The sequence below is a fragment of the Bison bison genome, unplaced genomic scaffold, assembly GCF_000754665.1.
Source record: "Bison bison bison isolate TAMUID 2011002044 unplaced genomic scaffold, Bison_UMD1.0 scf7180017864100, whole genome shotgun sequence".
Taxonomy (NCBI): domain Eukaryota; kingdom Metazoa; phylum Chordata; class Mammalia; order Artiodactyla; family Bovidae; genus Bison; species Bison bison.
Genome location: NW_011494672.1, coordinates 270,373 through 291,996, shown reverse-complemented (window position 1 = coordinate 291,996; position 21,624 = coordinate 270,373). Strand labels below are relative to the sequence as shown.

Below are 21,624 nucleotides of genomic sequence, written 5' to 3'. Positions count from 1 at the left end.
GATGGGACCACATGCCATGATCTTAGTTTTCTGAATGTTGAATTTTAAGCCAGCTTTTCCACTCTCTTCTTTCACTTTCATCAACAGGCTCTTTAGTTTTTCTTTGCTTTCTGCCATAAGGGTAGTGTCCTCTGCATATCTGAGGTTATTGATATTTCTCCTGGCAATCTTGATTCCAGCTTGTGCATCCTGTCCAGCCTTTCTCGTGATGTACTCTACATATAAGTTAAATAAGCAGTGTGACAATATACAGCCTTGACATACTCCTTTCCCGATTTGGAACCAGTCTGTAGTTCCATGTCCAATTCTAACTGTTGCTTCTTGGCCTGCATAAATATTTCTCAGGAGGCAGGTCAGGTGATCTGGTATTCCCATCTCTTTCAGAATTTTCCACAGTTTATTGTGATCCACACAGTCTAAGGCTTTGGCATAGTCAGTAAAGCAGAAATAGATGTTTTTCTGGAACTCTCTTCCTTTTTCAATGATCCAGCGGATGTTGGCAATTTGATCTCTGGTTCCTCTGCCTTTTCTAAATCTGGCTTGAACATCTGGAAGTTCATGGTTCATGTACTGTTGAAGCCTGGCTTGGAGAATTTTGAGCATTACTTTGCTAGCATGTGAGATGAGTGCAATTGTGCAGTAGTTTGAATATTCTTTGGCATTGCCTTTCTTTGGGATTGGAATGAAAACCGACATTTTCCAGTCCTATGGCCACTGCCAAGTTTTCCAAATTTGCTGGCATATGGAGTGGAGCACTTTTACAGAATCATCTTTTAGGATTGGAAAGAGCTCAACTGGAATTCTATCACCTTCACTGGCTTTGTTTGTAGTGATGCTTCCTAAGGCCCACTTGACTTCACATTCCAGGATGTCCGGCTCTAGGTGAGTGATCACACCATTGTGGTTATCAGGGTCACAAAGATCTTTTTTGTATAGTTCTGTGTATTCTTGCCACCTCTTCTTAATATCTTCTGCTTCTGTTAGGTCCATACTGTTTCTGTCCTTTATTGTGCCCACCTTTGTGTGAAATGTTCCCTTGGTATCTCTAATTTTCTTCAAGAGATGTCTAGTCTTTCCCATTCTATTGTTTTTCTCTATTTCTTTGCTTTGATCACTGAAGAAGGCTTTCTTATGTCTCCAGATATTGCTAAATTTTCACCTGAGGGAAAAAAAATCACTCCTAGTTGAGAACTACTACATTAACCCCAAATCAAAACTTCATGTAAATGACCCTTTTAGCTTCAGTTTACCCCTCTCACCTCAGTTTGGATGATGTATAAGCTGCAAATGTAAATTATGTTGATTTCTACCTTGTTTCCTGTTGACCCTCTGGAAGTAATTCTGAGTACCTCCTCCCCCCAACTCACCCACAAACAAAAGAAAGTCAAAAAACACAATTCAGAGTAAATAGAGAGTTTTCAAGAAAAGAATACACATTTCTATGGTTACTTGTATAAAAGAGGGTGTAGGAAACATTCACAATTTGAAAAATCTATGTTCCACCTAACTGGGAAACCATTGATGAGAACTCTCATGGCAGAGTGAGACAGTTTCACCCAGATTCTTTGGAACTATTAATAGGAGGGGTCTTTAAAGGATGCTGATTTTAATAGAGCCAGCCACGATCTATTGTTGAAATGTTAACAAGTGGCCTGTGTTGTGTCTGACAGAAGTGAAGTGGGGCAGCTAGTAAAAATGGGGCATGTTCTCATATATTCCACCCTTGACGCCTCTCCTAACTGAGAGTATAGCAGAAGATTTATGGTCTTGGGATAATTCAGCATAATCTAAGAGACCTAAAAACAAAAATTCTGTTCAATGTGAACCATTAATGTGCTTGTATCCTACCTATACCTAGGTACTGGAAAAATTACAAATACTGACTAGTTATTTAAGAGAAGAACATCTGTATTGTATTTGGTGTGGAACAGCCTATGAAGGTAAGAAAATACTTTATACTTTTAAAAACTATTGGATACAAATGCTCTTTGATTTCAGCTTTGATTTTTTTTTTTTATGAAAGTCAAATTCCCATAGACAATGGAAACTTTTTATTCCATCCAAAGGGCAATGTTGGATGAATGCTTTAAAGAAATAGTGGGTAGAGAAAGAAGTGAGGGTTAATTAAAGGTGCTTTTAACTTTTCAGAAACTGAATGTGCAGAAGGGAATTTTTCAGTCTTCTATTTCATAAAAAAGAATTTTTTAATCAGTTGAAGATGATAAATTTTTTTCATGCTTTATTTTTCCACAATTCTTCAGCTACTAGAAAGATATAGTAAATTTTTAGAACTAATTTTTTTGTACTTAGGTAGAATATTGTCTGTGAACCATAAAAATCAGAATGTTGAAATCCACTCCATTTTTTTTTCATTGTAAGGAAAGAAACGGTTAAAACATGTCGGATGTCTTAAAGACACAAGTGCTTTCTTTTCTAGCACTTGCCCAAGCCAGCTTTGTTAACTTGAACCTAAGGACTTTGTACTTGAGAGTGAAGAATTTGGGGTTATTATTGTATCTTTTCCTGGTTTGTTTAGCAGAATAAGGAAGCAGACACAACTACAAAATACATGTTATGCTGAAATAATTTTCTAAAACAGTTTACTGTGCAATTTGTATTAACTGTTTCTTTTCCTCACATAAATTACAGATAAAGAAGACCTGTCTTCAAATTGTCCGGGACCAACTTCTGCAGATCATGACTAAGATTATTCTCAATAAAGTGGAAGCTTGGCAAATGTTCTTGTTTCCTAAAGACAGATAGTTGGGCAGTTAGAATTCCCAAATTTTTGATGCCAGTTAAGAAAGGGGACTTCATATGTTTTGTTCTTTTTGTACATTAGAAGTACTTTGTACTTTAGAATATAATTGGTTACTAACTTCAACATATAATGGAAAGCCATTGCAGAGCACAAGTATTATAGCCACCAGCAATTACAGTTCATGACTCTGTCATGACGTTTATGGGGTTTAAGGACACCAGCTCTCTTATTCCCTTCTTCACTTTGAAACAAATTGAGAAATAAGACAGGGGAGTTTGAGATCAAAATATCAATTTTATTACTAATGGAATGAAGAGCTACTTGACTTGTTCTCCAGCCACACTCCCTGTGAGATCTCCCTGCTTAGAGAGAACTGCAGACCTTGCCTCAGAGGAAGGATAGAGCCCATCTCAGCTGTCAAGGTGAGAGAGCCAGCCCTCGGGGCAGAGGAGAGGCACGCATCCTCAGTTCCTTTTCCCAAAACCACGCATCAGGAGAGATACAGCTCTGTTGAGAAGGAACGAATACAGGCTCGCAGAACTTCTTCCCACAATTCTGCCTTCCAAGGAGCAAGAAGAGGTTCCCTTCCCTGCATTCAAGCATTAGGAGGAGGCGAAAAGTATTCCCCTCAATGAGAGTAATGTCAGAGGCAAGGTTCCATTAGCAGTACTTAATTCTAATAAGTTTTAGAGACAGAGTAATTATGATATTCCATAAAGTCATGAGTTTTCATGGCAATGTGTGTATCCATTGCAAGTTTTGGCTAAAGAAACAATAGTTGGGAGTAACCTGAAACATCAGGTGATCCAAATTCTTAGTCGTTTGACAACATTCCCAGCAGGTGGTAATCCTGCCTCTACCTTGATTTGTCCAGCCGCAGACAGCGCACTGCCTTAGAAGAGCTGGGTAGCATTAAGTCATTTTTAAAGTTATTTTTCTGTCTTAAGCTGAATTCTGCTTCCCTATAACTTAACCAAATACAGCTAAAGACATACCATGTGGCACATTCCTAGAGAGGTCCATGTAAGTTTGGGCATCAAAATCATGAACTTTAATTTTTAAAGTTCCCACGCTCAGGAACTACCCTTAGTGACTTGACTCAGCTAGTCTAGGATTGTTTCTAGATATCTATTTATTTTAAAGTTCTGAGTCTGATTATCACCTGTGGGTAAGAACTAGTGCTCTAGGTTAAACCAGAGCACAACTGTTCTTTGGATCAAGTTGTGACCTTACCTGTACAGTTTTACAGCTCACCTTTCTGAAGCACTGAGCAAGAGATCAGCCTCTTATTATAAACAGCATACTTGAGAACATAGCAGAAGCTAACCTACACTTACCCAAGTTATCAATAGTATGAGTTGTATTAACCTCTGACCTAATATGACCTAATTCACTTGTCCTCAAGTTTAACTTGGAGAGCTTTAAATAAATGATAATACAAAGATTATCATACTTCCAGAGAGTCTATATAATTGATCACTCTGGCCTGAGCACTACTATCCTTGATACCAACATGCAGTAGAGTTTGAAAACCTAGTCCATGTCTGGGCCTCAGTTCTTCATCTAGAAACTGAATTATTATTTTTATGAGTATAAATACATATGTAAAACATTGGACATATAGTTGGACAATACTGTTTTGATATTTACCTTTTTCATGTAAAAAATAGTAACACTGTATTAACAGATAAAACATGAGTGCGTCTTCTTCTTGCAGTTATAATCACATGCTTGCCTGTCATGTTAGCCACCATAATGACATTCGTTCTGTCAGACCCAAAGCCATGTGGATTCTTTCAGACAGAATGAAGTTAGGAACTGGATTCTTTTTCTCCTTGCACTATGGGGCTACCTGCCCGGTGGCCTAGAGTATTTTAAATATGTTCGTGAGTATATTCATTAACATAAGAATAGGAATAACCGTGACGGCACCCATGAATCCACCAGAGTTGGGGTCTGCGTTTCCAGGCCAGAGCCCAGCACTCAGCCTGCCTTGGAGAGTGGGAGACATCCCTCCATTACCACCACCAATGAAAACTACAGATTTTCAGTACGAGTAAAAGCTTACTTTTATTCATAAACGCCTTTAACAACTTCATAACCAGACAATAATGAAAACCAAGGGGTGCAAAATACTGAAAAGAATTTTTAAACTTGCTTTAGAAGATAAGTGACATTTGAAACATAAATTTTAACAGGTCAGGTTGTCATTTACTTTTGACCATAGTATGTTAATACTATGTTTATTGTCAAAGTCCTATCTAGAATTTCTAAAATGTTTGATTTTCCTCATTATAAACTCAAAATACTGAAGCTTCTAAAATTCAAAATAAAAGAGATTTTAATATTGGTTTACCTACCCACTTTCAAGTGTTATATACCAACATTTAATTGTTGAAATTTCACAATGAACAATTATTTCATATCAGACACATTCTGTAGGATCAGGCATATAAAATTCTTGGCACTTTTATTCCCTACTAATTCAAAAGCACTTAGAGAGTTCCTGCTTTATGCAGGTTGCTTCCTTAAGGTAAATCAACTGTCCCTGCTTTCCAGAAATTTACAAGGAGGAGGACACCCACACAGGAATAACGGAGTGCCAAGGCAAACTGATAAGTACCATACTGAAGTACTAAGCACTAGGGGTACTAGGGAGAGGTTTCATTCTGTATGGGAGATGGTAAAACACTATGGTAGCAACACTGAATTTGGGCTCTGAACATCATTTTCATATCCAAAGTCACTAGGAAGGAGTTACAGTAGGACCTGTGTTTCTACTCCCAGGTATATACCCAGGAGAAATGGAAACATGTTCACATAAAACTCGCACACGAATATTCATAGCAGTATTCATAATAGCCAGAAAACAGAAACCCAAATGTCCATCCGCTGATGAATAGGTGAATTTAATGTATCCATGTAGTCGAATACTATTTGGCAACAGAAGGGAAAGGAATTTCCACCCAAGCTATATCATAGATGACACTTGAAAACATTAAGTGAAAATGATCACATGTTGTATGATTGTGTTGTATGATTCCACTTAAATGAAATGTCCCAAGCAGGCAAGTCTATGGAGACTGAAAGTGGATGAGTGGTTGCAGAGAATTAGGGGAAGATGAGGAAAGCCTGCTAACAAGTACAGGGTTTCTTTCTGGGGAGACAAAAGTGTTTTGAAATTGATTGTGGTGATGGCTGCACAACTGAATATACTAAACACCACTAAACTGTATACTTTAAATGGGGTGAATTTTAGAATGTGTGAAATTATGTCTCAATAAAGCTGTTATTTTACAAAAAAGAGGAAAAGATTGAAGGGAACTTTAGGTAGAAACCATAGCTAAGAGCCATTGAGCACAAAAGCCTATTTAGGTGACCCTGAGCAGACCTATGTGGCTGGGACTTAACCAGGTAACGCTGAACAGGGGATGCAAAACGGGAGCGCCCAGAGGAGCACAGCCCTGCCAGCACTTTGACTTGAGCCCAGTGAAACGCTGGCCTCCCGAACTGTAAGAAAATAAATGTGTTGTTTTCAGCCGCCGACTTTGTGGTCATTTGGTTACAGCAGCTCTAGGAAACTAAAACAGGTCTCAATCATATTGACCCCTGAAGAGCCACACATATTTGAGATATCTGATTTGCCTCAAGAGTTTTACCCATTACGTGGATTTTAGTCCTCCGATAAGCCAGTAATGGGCTTCCCTGGTGGCTCAGATGGTAAAGAATCCACCTGTAATGCGGGAGACCTGGGTTCTCTCTGCATTTAGTATAAGCCAGTAGTGGGGCCTCTGTACACCTGTCAGCTGTTGTCCCTGTGACCATTCTGAGGAAATGTCAGGACTGGAGTAGCTCACGGTCACAGATGGAAAATCACAGACGTTAGGGAGTGGACTGACATTTAGATATAAAGGGTAAATATCTAAATGGAGATGTCCAGCATACTTTTGTTTCTGAGCCCTTTCCTCTATGTACTCTCCCTCAGCAAGCTCTTGGATTCAAAGTTAAGCACCAGGGCTTATTTCCGGATAAGACCCACATCTCTTTTGTGTATGATTCCAGCTCATCCTTCAAGTTCTTCCCCTGCATTTCCTAGATCTGCTCTACATTCACTCTTGAATATTATGGCAGCACCTCAAACTCGACATCTCCAAACGAGATCCAGCATTTTACCTCCTCAGTGTGCCGCACATGAACCATTGCTCCACTGTTGCTTAAATTCTAACTAAAAACTGTGCAGTAGAGAACAGTGTGAGACAAAATCTCTCTCAGCTGTGTGTGGCTCACTGAAGGGGTTAATGTGATTGAGACTTGGACCTTCTTTAACAGCATCATACTTCTGGTGCTCACCATCAGAGCAACCTGGAGGTATTCTCTGATTACCTAAATCCTCACATCCAATTAGATGCCAGCTCCTCTTGGTTCTGTCCCCTCCCATTGTTATGGTCCGCTTAGCCTCTCGGACTTCTGACCTTTCAATAGTCTTTGCCTGCTCCAACCTAGTCTAAACACAGTTTCAAAGTATAGGTTGGATCACATTCCTGCCCCCCCACCAAAAAAAGTAAAAAAAAAAAGCCAAAAAACCTCTTTCTCACCTTTGGAGGTTGCTGGGGTGCCACCTCATTCTAAAAATTAATAAATATTAATCCCATCTTTTCCATTCAGTTTTTGGGCTTCCCTGGTGGCTCCATGGTAAAGAATCTGTCTGCCAATGCAGGAGACATGGGTTCAATCCCAGGGTTGGGAAGAGCCCCTGGAGAAGGAAATGGCAACCCACTCCAGCACTCCTTCCTGGAAAATCCCACAGACAGAGGAGCTTGGTGGGATACAGTCCATGGGATCGCAAAGGAGTCAGACATGACTTAGCGATTAAACAGCAACAACCCATTCAGCTTTAGAGAAAATTCTTCTTTCAAGAAGAATCACAGATAATAAATGCAAGAGGTTTGATAGAATCTGAAAAACAGTTTTGCAACCCCTAATGAAACAATGGATCCAGGCAATAGTCATCAATGGCTGCTGACACTCTTAGATGAAAGACCGATAAGGAAAACTGACGGCAGTGGATGACAGCACCAGAAGTGCAAGTCGCTCAGTCGTGCCCGACTCCGTACAGTCCATGGAATTCTCCAGGCCAGAATACCGGAGTGGGTAGCCTTTCCCTCCTCCAGGGGATCTTCCCAACCCAGACACCACCACAAACCACCGATCAAAATCACCAAAAGTGGAACAGTCAGACATCATGCTCCTCCTGGAGTGATGCAGAATACATAGCATCATACCCTAACACAATGTATAAGAAATACACATTGTATGTTGGTTTTCACATAGAAATAAGGAAGACTCCTCTCTACACACACACACACACACACACACTACAGCATCATCTAGGGAGTATTGGAAAAATTTTTCAGACCATAGTCAAATCAATTTTCTAGATCTAACTAAACACCATGGGGATACCATCAGCCAAATCCTAAATGAAGGAAGTTCTATACGATATACGACCTAGTTCCTTCCTCAAATAAAAGGCAAAAGGAAAGAAACAAAAAGCAGGGTAATGTTATAGAACAAAAGTACTCTATAACAGGGTAATACTATAGAGTAAATGTTATAGAGTAAAAGTTGGTAAAAGTTTATTTACCAACTAAATGCAATGTTGGATCCTGATTTTAAAAACCTGCCAAAAAATATTTTTAAATAGGAAAACTCCATACAGTCTGATTATTAAAGAAATCTTACTAATTTTGTTGAGCAACAGTGATATCGAGGTTTGGTTAAAACTTAAAATATCTTTTATGTTAGAAATACATCTTTAGGACTCCCCTGGTACTGCAGTGGTTAAGAATCTGCCTGCCAATACAGAAGGAAACAGACTCAATCCCTGGTCCAAGAAGATTCACATGCTGTGGGACCACTGAGCCCACGCACCACAACTCCTGAAGCCCACGTGCCCTAGAGCCCAAGTTCCACAGCAAGAGAAGCCACGGCAATGAGAAGCCCACACACCGCAACTACAGACTAGCCCTGCGCCCACCACATCTAGAGAGAGCCTGCAGGCAGCAAAGAAGACCCAGCACAGCCAAAAAACAAAGAAAAAAAAGTTTAAATACGTCTTTAAGTGTTTACAAGCGGAATGATACAATACCTGAGATTTACTGTAAAATTCTCCAGCAAAATAAAGGGGTAAATAGAACAAGAAAAGCAGAGTACTGATAGTTGTTGAAGCCGGGTACACAGAGTTTCATTATTCTAGTCTCTGCTTTTATGTTTTAACACAAAAACTTATAAATATGGATAATATTGAAATTATTCCATATTCATAATGAAAAATTAACATGCCAAAAACCTCAATCTATGCTGAAAGTGTGAAACAGATGTTGTGACTTTATCTCTCAAGTTGGTACACTGGATAACAGAGTCTTGGAAAAGCTTGTTTTTAGATTTCTAACCATTTCATACACACATGTGCAGTAGGTACACATGTGGATACACACGTGTATATACGTACAAGTCTGAGTTCACTGACATGCAGTCTATGTGGCTGCACAAGGTCCCCATGGTAATTTGTGAATAAGGGCCTCACATTTCCATTTTGCTTTGGATCCCACATATTATATAGCTGGCCATACACACAGACACACACACACTCATACATATGTGTATATGTGTGTATTTACATTAAAAACCACCAACAAAAATAACATGTGCTGAGTATGACACATCTATATATATTTATGTTAAATATGTGCAAATTTAATAGGAAATATGTGTTCTCTGTAATACAAATTTCCTAGAAGTTCTGTTTCTAGTGAGGCAATTAGGTTAAAATGGCTCTTGAAAATCTCTGCACATATGTGTTTTAATTAGCAAATAAGGTCCCCGGTCTTTGCCCCTCTTCTCCTCTGACTAAAAGGATACTTTTTATTTACTAGATCATTTAAGGCTGAGAAAATACATGCTAAAATAAACCTTTAAGGGATGCTATATTTACTTCACAGTAGTCGAGAAATACTTGAGTGAGAGAAGGATATATAAAAGAACTGAATCACTATGCTATACATTTGAAACTAATATAATATTGCAAATCAATTATACCTGAATTTAAAAAATGAGAGGTTAAAAATAAAGCCATGTTCACTCATCTGCCACGTTCATTGGCTTTTATTTTGAGTTTGTCTTTATTCAACAAATCCAGATAATACTTTTTTAAAAGATTTGTCTCCTCCTAGAAAAATTTCAAATCTGCAGAAAAGCTCTAGGAATAACACAAGAAATACTGTATATCCTCCACCTAGATTTATCAGTTTTCCATTGTTAACATTTTGCCACACTTCCCTCTCTGTCTCACTGTCTCTCTCTATAAACACACATGCACACAGGTGTTTCTCCAATGGCTCAGCAGGTAAAGAATCTGCCTGCAATGCAGGAGACACAGGAAACACAGGTTCGGTCCCTTGGATAGAGAAGATCCCCTGGAGGAGGAAATGGCAACCCACTCCAGTGTTCTTGCCTGGAGAATCCCATGGATGGAGGAGCCTGGCGGGCTACAGCCCAAAGGGTCACAAAGAGTCGGATACTACTGAACGACTAAGTGTATACCTACATACCCATATTTATGTTCACCTTGATTTTTGCTGAACATTTGTAAATTGCAAATGTCAAGCCACTTCACTTCTAAATATTTCTGTATGCACTGCCTAAGAAAAAGTAAGACATCTTCCAGTATGATAATATCATTATCATTATCAATATCATTATCATACCTAAGAAAATTAACAATTATTCTATAAATTCATTTAATATGCAGTCTATATTCAAATGTTCTCAATTATCTCAAAAATGTCTTTTATAGCTATTTCCTGGGTTCTTCTTTTTTTGTATGTATATACCAGGATACAATCAAGATTCAAGCATTGCATTTGGTCATGGTATCTCTAGTCTCTCTGTATTTAGAAGAGTTCCTCTACTTTCTTTTTCATCGTCCTGACTTTTTGAGAAACCCAAGTTAATTACCTTATCAATGATTTCATTCAGGATTTGGCTAATCATTTTAATTTAATTTCATGATTAATTTCCAGTTAAACACTGCGGGCAATAAAACTAAACAGCTGACAGTCTATAATTCTTACATCACATCAGGAGGGGTGCGGTGTTAACTGCTTCCACTTTTGGTGATGCTGAACCTTTAATTACTTGGTTATTGTGGTGACAAGATCTTTTCATTTTAAAGATACATTTTCCCCTTTGCAATATCATCTATGGGACTATATTTACATCCTTTTGTGGCTCCTGTTTCCCAATACCTTTTCAACCAAAAGTTTTAGCATCCATTGATGAACCTTGCCTTAATCAAATACTGCACTGGGAGTTGAAGACCATATTAACTGCTTTCAATTACACTTTTTAGAAACTGCTATCAATCTTGACAAAAGTATTTTCTACTACCATGATTTTTCTGCTAAGCTTAAACATGGCTCATTTTAAAAATTACAAAATTACACGATGATTTTAGAATGATAGTTGGTTGCTGCTGTGTGCTCAGTCACTCCCGACTCTTTGGGACCCCATGGACTGTAGCCTGCCAGGCTCCTCTGTCCGTGCAATTTTCCAGGCAAGAATACTGGAGTGGGTTGCCATTTCCTCACTCCAGGGGATCTTCCCCACCCAGGGATCACACCCACCTCTCCTGCTTCTCTTGCCTTGGTAGGCGGATTCTTTACCACTGCGCCACCTGGGAAGGCAGTTGGTTACTACAAAGCTTAAAGTAACCCTCAAGTTCTTCCAAGATGCAGCCTTAATTATCTTCTGGCCCAGGTGGCTATGCGGTAAATAATCTGCCTGCCAAGGCAGGAGATGCAGGAAACGCGGGTGCAATCCCTACGTCAGTATGATCCTCTGGAGTGAGGAAATGGCAACCCACTCCAGTATTCTGGCCTAGAGGATTCCACAGACAGAGGAGCCTGGCGGGCTACAGTCCATGGGGTCACAAAGAGATGGACACAACGGAGCAACTAAGCACGTTCCCAACAGCAATTCATGGAACCAAACTAGTGTACCCAATTTCTCAAATCTATCTTTTCCAGGATGCATACCAGGCCCTTTGTCCAGGCTCCTCACATGGTCTGCTCTCTATTCATCTCAATCCTTCACAGACTTGGAAGTCTCACTGGAATGTCACTTCTAAGCCTGTGCCATGGTTCCTCAGTATGTCATCTCACCCCTCCAGATTGACTGTTTTCTGTGCTCAGCTATTGTCTTACAGCACAATTATCATCTCTTTAAAGTGTCTGTTATAACATGTACAAAATGTATTTAAGAGAAGTAAAAGAATTATGCAGTAAACACTAGTGGACTCAACATGCAGAGTAAGGAAAAAAAAATTAACTGTTAACTCTTAAATCTCTCCTGTCCCTCCTCAGAGAAAACCACTATCAGAATCTAATAATTGTTCTCACTCCTTTCCTTCCCTGTGTTGTTTACCACATTCGTTTGGATACCTAAACACACTCATTTCACACTTATTCCACTTACCATGTTCTTTTAACTTTATATTAATGGAATCATTCTGTGTATATTTTCTGCAGTCTGCTTTGTTTCCTTAACATATGTTCCTGAGAGATCTGGCATGTTAGTGTGTTCAGCTGAAATCCCTTCATGTCACGCTGTACATACAGTATTCCAGTGTGTGAATATAACACAACTTGTGTATCCTTTCTTCTTCTGGTGCACATTAGCACTGTTTCCTATTTTTTGGCTATTATGAACAGGGTTCCTATGAACATTCTTGTTGGTGTGTATGTAGCAATGGAATTGATTGCTTTTCAGGAAAGGATATATACATTTAAGTTTGCTGCTGCTGCTAAGTCACTTCAGTCGTGTCCGACTCTGTGCAACCCCAGAGATGGCAGCCCACCAGGATCCCCCACCCATGGGATTCTCCAAGCAAGAACACTGGAGTGGGTTGCCATTTCCTTCTCCAATGCATAAAAGTGAAAAGTGAAAGTGAAGTCACTCCCCATGGACTGCAGCCTACCAGGCTCCTCCACCCATGGGATTTTCCAGGCAAGAGTGCTGGAGTGGGGTGCCATAAGTTTGCTACATGATACCAAATTGCTTTCAGAAGTATTATACTTATTTATTTTTTTACTTATCTTTTCATGGTCACCATATTCTCCAACTAGATTATTAGCTATTTAAGACAGAGATAGATCTGATACTATTTTTGCCTAGAAACATTAGGCATTTAACAAATATTCATTCATTAATTGATTCACTGATTGGTATTAAAAAGAAAGTTTGAGGGGTTCTTTTGGTATTTTCACAACAAGAAGATTATCCACGGGAAAGTCAAATGTAAGAATGTTTCTAAAGTAAGAAAAAATGTAAATCTTTCTTCAAATGTGGCAAAAAAAAAATTAAGAGAAAAAATGAAAATAGAAGATAAATACCATCAATATTCCCAAGCAGATTTTAGACAGTTACAGGAAAATGGAATTATCAGAAGCAGGATACTTTTTTAAGTATCTAACATGTGTTTCGTTTCTTTTTTTCTGTAACATTATTCCACTCCTTCAAAGTCTTCAGTATCTCAGATGCGGTAGGTCGTTTCTTGGGGTCCACTGAGAGTAATTTCTCCAGAAGATCTTTCTGTAATGACAGTAAGAGTCAATTCTAGGAAAGAAAACATTGCAATAAACAAAATTCAATTATTTTTAAATGCTTACTTCTTTGTCGTCAAATACATCTAATCTGCCATTCCTTAGATCGTCAAAGAACTAAAAATTAAACATATATATGTTTATTAGGAAATGATTCACTTTGGAGAAAAACAAACTTAGAAAGCACAAAAGGCTGGGGATACCAGAGTTCTAGGATATTTCTAGATTTTTAGAAAAATCTCTTCAGCTAAGAAGCAAGCGGGAATCCTTTTCCCCCACCACCCCCATTAAGAACCATCCTGATCACTACAGCATGTTGAAGTTTTAAGAGCATCATATGAATTATCTCCTTGCATCCTTTTTGGAGCCCTCTGCAAGGTATTTTCAATATCCCTGCCTTACAGGGGAGAAGGCTGTCAACTCCAGGCAAGTCCCTCTTACTGACCTTCAGACTAGGATATCCAGTTGCCTGCAGCATTCTTCATAAGAAATTCATATTCTTGCTTTAATTTCATCCCAGTATATCTTTCCAGTACCACTGACCATCAACCACTTCCTTGACTTATATACTCCAATACAAATGACACTGCCAACTATTCCCAAATATATTCTTCCCAATCCTTTTCCACGCTAGCATCACCTTCTCTCTAAATTGGAGTATTGGAAGCCAACCAATCCTTCAGAGCCCAATTTAAACACCTGCATGAAGCCTAAATCCCTGCAGCTAGCAAAGCCCCCCTCCTAGCTGTTTCCATTAGACTTCATGCCTTCTCCTATAATATTCATAGCATTCTCTTATGTTACCTTTCCTTGTAACATATAAGCTCCTTGAGAACAGCCTTCCTCATTTTCATAACCCTTGGAGAGCTCAGCACAGGGTCTTATGCAAAGCAAGCCATCGATACAATTTTACAGACAGAGATGCACACACCTTCCAAAGAAGACCAAAGGTTTGGTCTTCAAGAAAAAGTATTGGTTGCCCAAACTTGAAAGAGATAAAAATTCATATTTAATTTGCAGTCAACACTAACATGCTCCAGTCCATCCTCACGTGAGGTCAATAACTGCAGCAGTACTTTGAATATGATGGTCAATAATTTTTGTTGCTTAATTCTTTCTGTAACATTGTATTTACCTTCTGTGTTTCTAAAGAAGTGGGACATATATGAAGAAGTTCTGCAAGAATCAGCCCCAAAGCATAGATGTCCACTTCATTTCCATAGTCTTTCACAGAAGAAAGCTGAAAAAAAAAATTTATATTCGTGACTCACTGATATAAATATTCATGGCTTCTAAAGCCAAAAAAGTTATCTAACCAAAATGTCTTATAACACACAACAATGTATATTCATTAGCAAGATATGTAGGCCCTGACTGCCCAGGTTCAAATCTCTGTCACTAAACAGCTGAATCACCTGTATACACTACCCATCAATGTGGGAATAATCTAAATCCTAAAATGGAGATAGCAATAGTTTGAACCTCAGAGTTTGACTGTGGGGTTAAATGAGACCATTAGGTGAAGCGCCCAGTAAATCACTTGCATGCAAAGGTTTATCACAGATTCATTCACAATATTCCACAACTGGAAGCAACCCAAATGTCCATCAACAGGAGAATGGATGAACAAATTGTGGTATATTCATACAATGGAATACTATTCAGCCACAAAAAGGAATAATCTGCTGTTATTTATAAGCAACCACTAGAGGTTCTCCAACAGACATTACTTTGAGTGAAATAATCAAACATAGAAGAGTACATACAATGTGATCCCATTCATATGAAGCTCAAGATCAGGGGAAAGTAATCTATGGTGATAGAAATCAGAGAACTGGTTTCCTCTGGGCAGTGGAGAGGAATGACCGACTGGAAATGGGTCTAAAGGTGAGGAAAATGTTCTACCTTCTCATAGGCTTGTAGGCTTCATGAACCTATGCCTTTGTCAGAACTAAAAAAAAAAATGTAGACATTCAAGATCTGAATTTTATGGTGTATAAATCTTTCCTCAATATTGGATGCAGGAGATATTTAAGAGAATGGGAGTTGAAAGGAAGCTGTTACTCCCCTATGACTTCTACTTACACACCTTGGAAAAACTTTGTTATGTTTTTATAAACTGCACCTGTCATTCTAGTCAACAATTTCACTTCAAAGACTCTATCATTGATTATCACAGAAATACTTGTTTTTAGACTCACAGGTAAGGAAGAAGACACATAACATGTCTACAAATGTAAAAGGTTGAAAACAGCCTAAATAAATGCCCATCAGTCAGGAAATAGTTAAATGATTGCTGTATATCTGTATTTTGGTGTACAATACAGTTGTTAAAAACAATGTGTCAGATCTATTTGTACAGATATGGAAAGATTATGATACACTGTTGAGTAAAAAAAAATTAAGTCACAAAATAACTTTTAGTAGCTTCATAAAATGTATTTATTATTTTTATGTAAAAAAGTCTCCATAAATATATGTATCTATATATTTTTTATAACTCAAAGAAAATGACCTAAAAGGATAAACTACCAACTCTGGTGAAAAGAGTAGGAATAAAAATGAAGAGCAATGGTAATTTTCCATTTTCATTCTATTTACTTATGTATTATTTTAATTTTATGAGTGCCTGTTATTTTTATAATTAAAAAATGAAAGAGATAAAAAATATCTAGACAGAAAGAAAGGGGACCTCACCTGTTCTGGGCTCATGTATCGTAAAGTTCCCTTTTTACTTGTCCGCGTTTCATCATTTTTCAGGTATGTAACAAGTCCAAAGTCTCCAATCTTGATTTGGTTCATAGCTACTAAAAATATGTTACCTGGCTGCCGAAAAAATATGTTATAAGTACTAATTTGACAGATTTTTATCACATATCCAATTCATACTTCTTAACAGCTATTTTTAAATTTACTTGTAAGGCATTTACCTGCTCCTAGGTAGCCCAAAACAGGAAACTTATTAATATCAGTCTTTAAAATGCTAACTGAAGAAGTCAGGACATTTTAGCTGACAGCAGAGAAAGCTTGGGAAATAGCTGCCTTCAGATAGCTGAAGATAAGTCAAAGAAAGATGGATTCACTCCTGCCTGGTCCCTGTGAGGATAGATCCAGGACTAGAGGATGGAAACGACCCCAAGACTTGCTTTTAATATATCCTAATACGACATGGGTTTGGGTGAACTCCGGGAGTTGGTGATGGACAGGGAGGCCTGGCGTGCTGCAATTCATGGGGTCGCAAAGAGTCGGACACGACTGAGCGACTGAACTGACTGAACTGAATATAGTAATCGTGTGGTCCAACAAATGGGAGTTAGAGAGTTCCCCATCCTACAAGGTAGTCAAGACAGGGCTGGACACCCACTTGGTGGAAACACTGCAAACATGAGTCCAGCATTTGAAAGGGATTGAAGGAGACACCCTTAAGATCCTCTCCCATCCTGAGATTCTCAGAATGAGTCCATTCCCAGTAATGCTGCAGAATACCCTGTGCAGAATTTTCCCTGGGAGCTTCCTTTATATCCATTTCTCCAGGCTTCTGACTTCTTAACAAACACAGCCCCTCTGTCTTTGAAGGCATACCAAGTTAACTGGAAGCTGATGCCTAGCACTGAAATATATTTTTCTACATAATTCTTTAAGCATAATGGGAAAAAAAAAAGGAAGAACAGAATGAGAATTCCACAACTTTGTAGAAGGTATTGACTAATATTCTAAAGACCATGAAACCAGGAAAGTTGTTGATGAGGACTCTGTGCTTCCACTGCAGGGGGCCCAGGTTTGATCCCTGGTCATGGAACGAAGATCCCACAAGGTGTGGCAAAAAAAAAGGGGTGCAAACTTTATCCAGGAGGCACAAGAATAAGGTGACCGAGGAGCCTGGGGCAGTTGGGAAATTGAACCTCCTCAGCCCATAAGCCCTCTCTCCAGAAACCTCTGTGTCTCTCACCAGCATCTTTGGTCTAGTTCTTATGGTAAATGCTGGTTGACTTCATAGAACAGGGGCTTTATTGGGTAAAGACCATTATCTGGCAAAGCCACCAGTAGCAGGTATTTTGCGAAGCATCACAAAATAAGATGCACACTTTTGTTTACATCTTCTCTCAGATGTGAAAAAGCAGTAACTGTATCAGTGAAGTTAGCAAGTTAAAAAAGATGAAAGTCTGACCTTGGAGCACCTGCAAACATAGGGCAAACACTCTCTACAGACACAAGAAAAGATGACTCCCCGACAAGAGGCACAAGCAGTGCAAGATACAGGAGGGAACTGGCCAACCACGTGGTGGGAGAAGGGAGCACTAGGCATTTTCATTAACTCATCCTGATGGGGGCCTGGGAGGAAATGCCCAAACCTCTGAGTAGAGGAGATGACTGTGTAAGTAGATAATTTATTTGCAAATGATTGTATAAAGAGATAATTGTGCTTAATTTCTTATTTAACTCTATATGATTCATTTCAAAGTGAACGTATAGCCATTCTAAATGTATTCTTTTGAACAGAGTCCTTATATCCTTCCAACTTCAAAGAACACCTTCAAATACTGTTATTAACAAAATGAGATATTGGAACCAGAGGCAGCCCAATATGAAGGCGTCAGACATCCAGCCCCTGAGAAGACCAAGGATGCAATACCTCTTAAGGGCCATCTTTTCCTACCAAGGCCAACAAACAACTATGTACATGGCTGCTTATTTTTCTCAAGGAACATTTTTCTTTGTTTCTCGTTCCTGGCTGTTTTAGACATGTGGGATAAGCCCAAGGTCCATATAGACGAGGTGCTTCTGTCTAATCCAGAACGATCAGGAAAGCCTCATAAAGAAATTGAGACCAAAGCGGACAGGTAGAAGAGTGTCTCATGTGAGCACACGAGCAAAGGTTTGGTGATAGGATTCAGCATGGGAGGTTTTTGACGACGGTACGCAAATCACAGGGAACAGAGTGCCAAGGGAAGACTGAAAAGCTCTTCTGTCTGATTTTGAGGAGGAAATGGGAAAACTGCTCATCTAGACCATGAGAGAAGCTAGGAAGCCAGAAGAAAATGAAAATACAAAAGTATATGGCATGGTCCAAGGTTTGCATTGCTGCAGTTTTCATGGGGCAGAGATGTCTCACCAAGTGCCAAGCAAATTCGAGACTCTGGACTTAGTGGCTGTGACTGCCCTCAAGAGTAATGACTTAAAAGGTTAAGAGAATCGTGTTCCCAAAGCCAGAGTCACCAGAGTCTCTTCTGCCTCTCAGACAAGCCTGGGTAGCAGTAGAGGCAGAGACAGAGCACTCAACTAGATGTGCCAGCCACAAGAATTATGTGCATAGAAATGTCCAGTACACTAAAGTGGTTAGTGTTTACAACTGGGGTGAAGGTATCAGCCAGGATGGCAAATAGGACCAGAAGTGAATGAGCAATGAGCTGCTTCTTGCAGAGCTCAGCATCTTAGTAAGTTTACAGTCCTGGCAACCTCCTGATTGATTCTACAGACTGGTACCTGGGGCAAGTGCTATATCCACTCTAACCTTACAGGATCAGAGATGTTATTTCCTCACGACTGTCGATCGATTAGAAAACTAAAGAAGACAGACTTTCACATTAATAAATTCTATTTACCAATTCTCAATACAGCACATTTTCCACTCACCTTAAGGTCTCTATGAATTAACTGTTCTGAATGTATATAATGCACTCCTGTTGTTATTTGTTGAAAGAAATCCAAAGCCAAACGTTTGTCTGGCTTCTTGCCTCTTCTTTTCTCAATCCATTGGTCCAACGTACCTTTATCACAATATTCCATCTGGATGAAAAGGCACCTAGTCTTTGATCTGGGATAAAATTCACTGTATAAGTAGCAATAAAAATAAATTTATAAAAAAATACACTTAAAAATTAAATTTAAAAAATGACACCTTCTTAAAAATGCCAAACATGTCTCAAAACAGAAATCTAAATATAACAAATGTGAGTCAACACATAATAAACCACTCTTTATTTAGGTCATAAGTTCCCAGATAGCAAAGCTTTGTTTATTTAGCTAAGTTGTAAAGTAGAAGCCTTCCCATTCTTTAACACTGAAGGTCCTTGACTATCTTTGCTAATAGATAGGAAGAGAAGCATAAGCATGACAAAATTGCAGAAAACCAAATTTCATTATTATATATTGTAATTTTGAAACATTTTAATTCACGATTGCTCTACAGAGCATCTATTTTGCAAAAGACACAGAACAGGCACCTAAAGATAAGAAAATGAGTTAGACACTAGCCTTGTTCTCATGAGGATTATAGTTTGATGGGAGAGCGATAAAGGAAAAACAAGCAGAAAACAACAGTGCAGCAGGCCCCAACCCCTGGGATCTAATGCTGATGATTTGAAGCAGAGGTTATATAATAATAACAGAAATAAAGAGCACAAAAAATGTAATACGCTTGAATCATCCCCAAACTATCCCCTCTCCCTGGCCCATGGAAAAACTGTCTTCCATGAAACCAGTCCCTGGCACCAAAAAGGTTAGGGACTGCTGCAGTAGTACATGGATAGGAACTCTAAGAGAAATGCCAAAAATTGTTACGAGGTATAGCAATGAGGTGGGTCTTCCCAGGTGGAGCTAGTGACAAAGAATCTGCCTGCCAATGCAGGAGACTCAAGAGACGTGAGTTTGATCGCTGGGTTGGGAAAATCCTGTGGAGCAGGAAATGGCAACCCACTCCAGTTTGCTTGTCTGGAAAATCCCATGAACAGAGGAACCTGATGGGCTACAGTCCATGGGATCACAAAGAGTTGGATATGACTGAGCGACTAAGCACACACCACACAGCAAGGAGGACCGATTTTGCTAATCATGGTAGTTGTTCTTTTCTGAACTAAGTTGGCTTTAATATTAATTTAAATTCTTTGAGCATATGTTGGCTAGAAAATTAAAAAAAAGGTAGCCAGGAATTTTCTAAAAGCTGAAGTCCATATGCGGATGGTACTTCTGAAACTAAAGATACAGTTCTAAATTACATGGTGTGGAGATAGGGCTGGAGTCAGGAGACGGTGAATGAACAGGCTCACCATGGCCTCAGGTTTGCACTGAAAGAACTGTCTCCAAGGAACACGGGGTGACTTTCAAAGGGAGGCTCTTTATAACCCTTCAGTCCTTTTCCAGTGGCTTGCCTGAGACAAACATGAGTAATGCAAGGGCCGGGGGGGTACCCCCATCACAGCTCAGGGTCTTGGAATTATTTAGACTGCCCTTCACCTCACCATGAGTGGTATGATTACACACAGAAGGGACCCTGTGACTGCACCCTGCCAACCAGCTGAGTGGAGCAGAAGAGCGTTAGCAGTGGGGGGAGGGCGGCCTCCAGTTGTGTTGTCTGCATTTACCACCTGGACTGGAGTCAGGGCACGTGAGAAAGCCTGTACTTTAAACAACAGTCAGGAAACCTAAGCCTGAGACGTCAAAAACCACAGACAGTGTTAGTCACTCAGTTGTGTGACTCTTTGCGACCCCCATGGACTGTAGTCCACGAGGTCCCTCTGTCAGTGAAATTCTCCAGGCAAGAATTTACTGGAATGGGCTACCATTTCCTTCTTTAGGGTATCTTCCCAACCCAGGGATCAAACCCCGGTCTCCCACATTGCAGGCAGCTTCTTGCCATCTGAGTCACCAGGGAAGCCACAGAGGACAATTTAAAAAAAACGTTTTTTAAAGCAAATTTGCAGCAAGGAAAAGATTATTCATTGTCTCTTCATTTGTAGAATGGAGGCATAACAGTGTCTCAAAGTTTCTGGTTATGATTATTAAATGTAATAATTAGTGGCCTTATCCACTGACCCACACACAGTAAACAAGTTTCGCTCCTCCTATTAAGACTATGAGAGTTTATTTTTAGTTACCTTGAAGAATTTAAGCTTTGCTCAGGATCATAATCATGCCCATCCCAACAATTGTGGTAATGAACAATATTTGGATGATTAAGTGTTGCCAAAGCTTTCACTTCACGCTCCACCTTCCTAGTTAAAAGAAACAGGGAACATGAAGGCGTCAGTATCCATCCCTGATAATAACAAAACACCTTGAGCAATAGGAGACAATCACCAATATTCCCTTATTAAACAGCTGCCATGGTTCCCACACCAAGGTTTAGAACGGAAGCCTGCAGCTCTCAAAAGGAAAGAGTGAACACAGAAAAAAAATCAGCTGTTTTCACTCTCAACATAAGAA

The 21,624-nt window shown here is 39.3% G+C and overlaps 2 protein-coding genes across 2 annotated transcripts in view; one reads left to right on the top strand and one right to left on the bottom strand.

Annotated features, from left to right (window-relative positions):
- GPATCH11 (G patch domain containing 11) overlaps positions 1-7,335 on the top strand; it is an 18,472-nt gene extending 11,137 nt beyond the window's left edge. Inside the window, exons 8-9 of the mRNA XM_010838607.1 lie at positions 1,859-1,940; positions 2,650-7,335. Coding sequence (XP_010836909.1) covers positions 1,859-1,940; positions 2,650-2,705 — 138 coding nt within the window. The 3' untranslated portion in view covers positions 2,706-7,335. The remainder of the gene's footprint in view (positions 1-1,858; positions 1,941-2,649) is intronic.
- A 5,545-nt stretch (positions 7,336-12,880) lies between these two features.
- EIF2AK2 (eukaryotic translation initiation factor 2-alpha kinase 2) overlaps positions 12,881-21,624 on the bottom strand; it is a 30,575-nt gene continuing 21,831 nt past the window's right edge. The window contains exons 11-16 of the mRNA XM_010838606.1: positions 21,297-21,413; positions 19,057-19,237; positions 16,120-16,248; positions 14,558-14,662; positions 13,489-13,539; positions 12,881-13,411 (exon numbers count right to left, since the gene is read on the bottom strand). Of these exons, the coding sequence (XP_010836908.1) occupies positions 13,289-13,411; positions 13,489-13,539; positions 14,558-14,662; positions 16,120-16,248; positions 19,057-19,237; positions 21,297-21,413 (706 nt within the window). The 3' untranslated portion in view covers positions 12,881-13,288. The remainder of the gene's footprint in view (positions 13,412-13,488; positions 13,540-14,557; positions 14,663-16,119; positions 16,249-19,056; positions 19,238-21,296; positions 21,414-21,624) is intronic.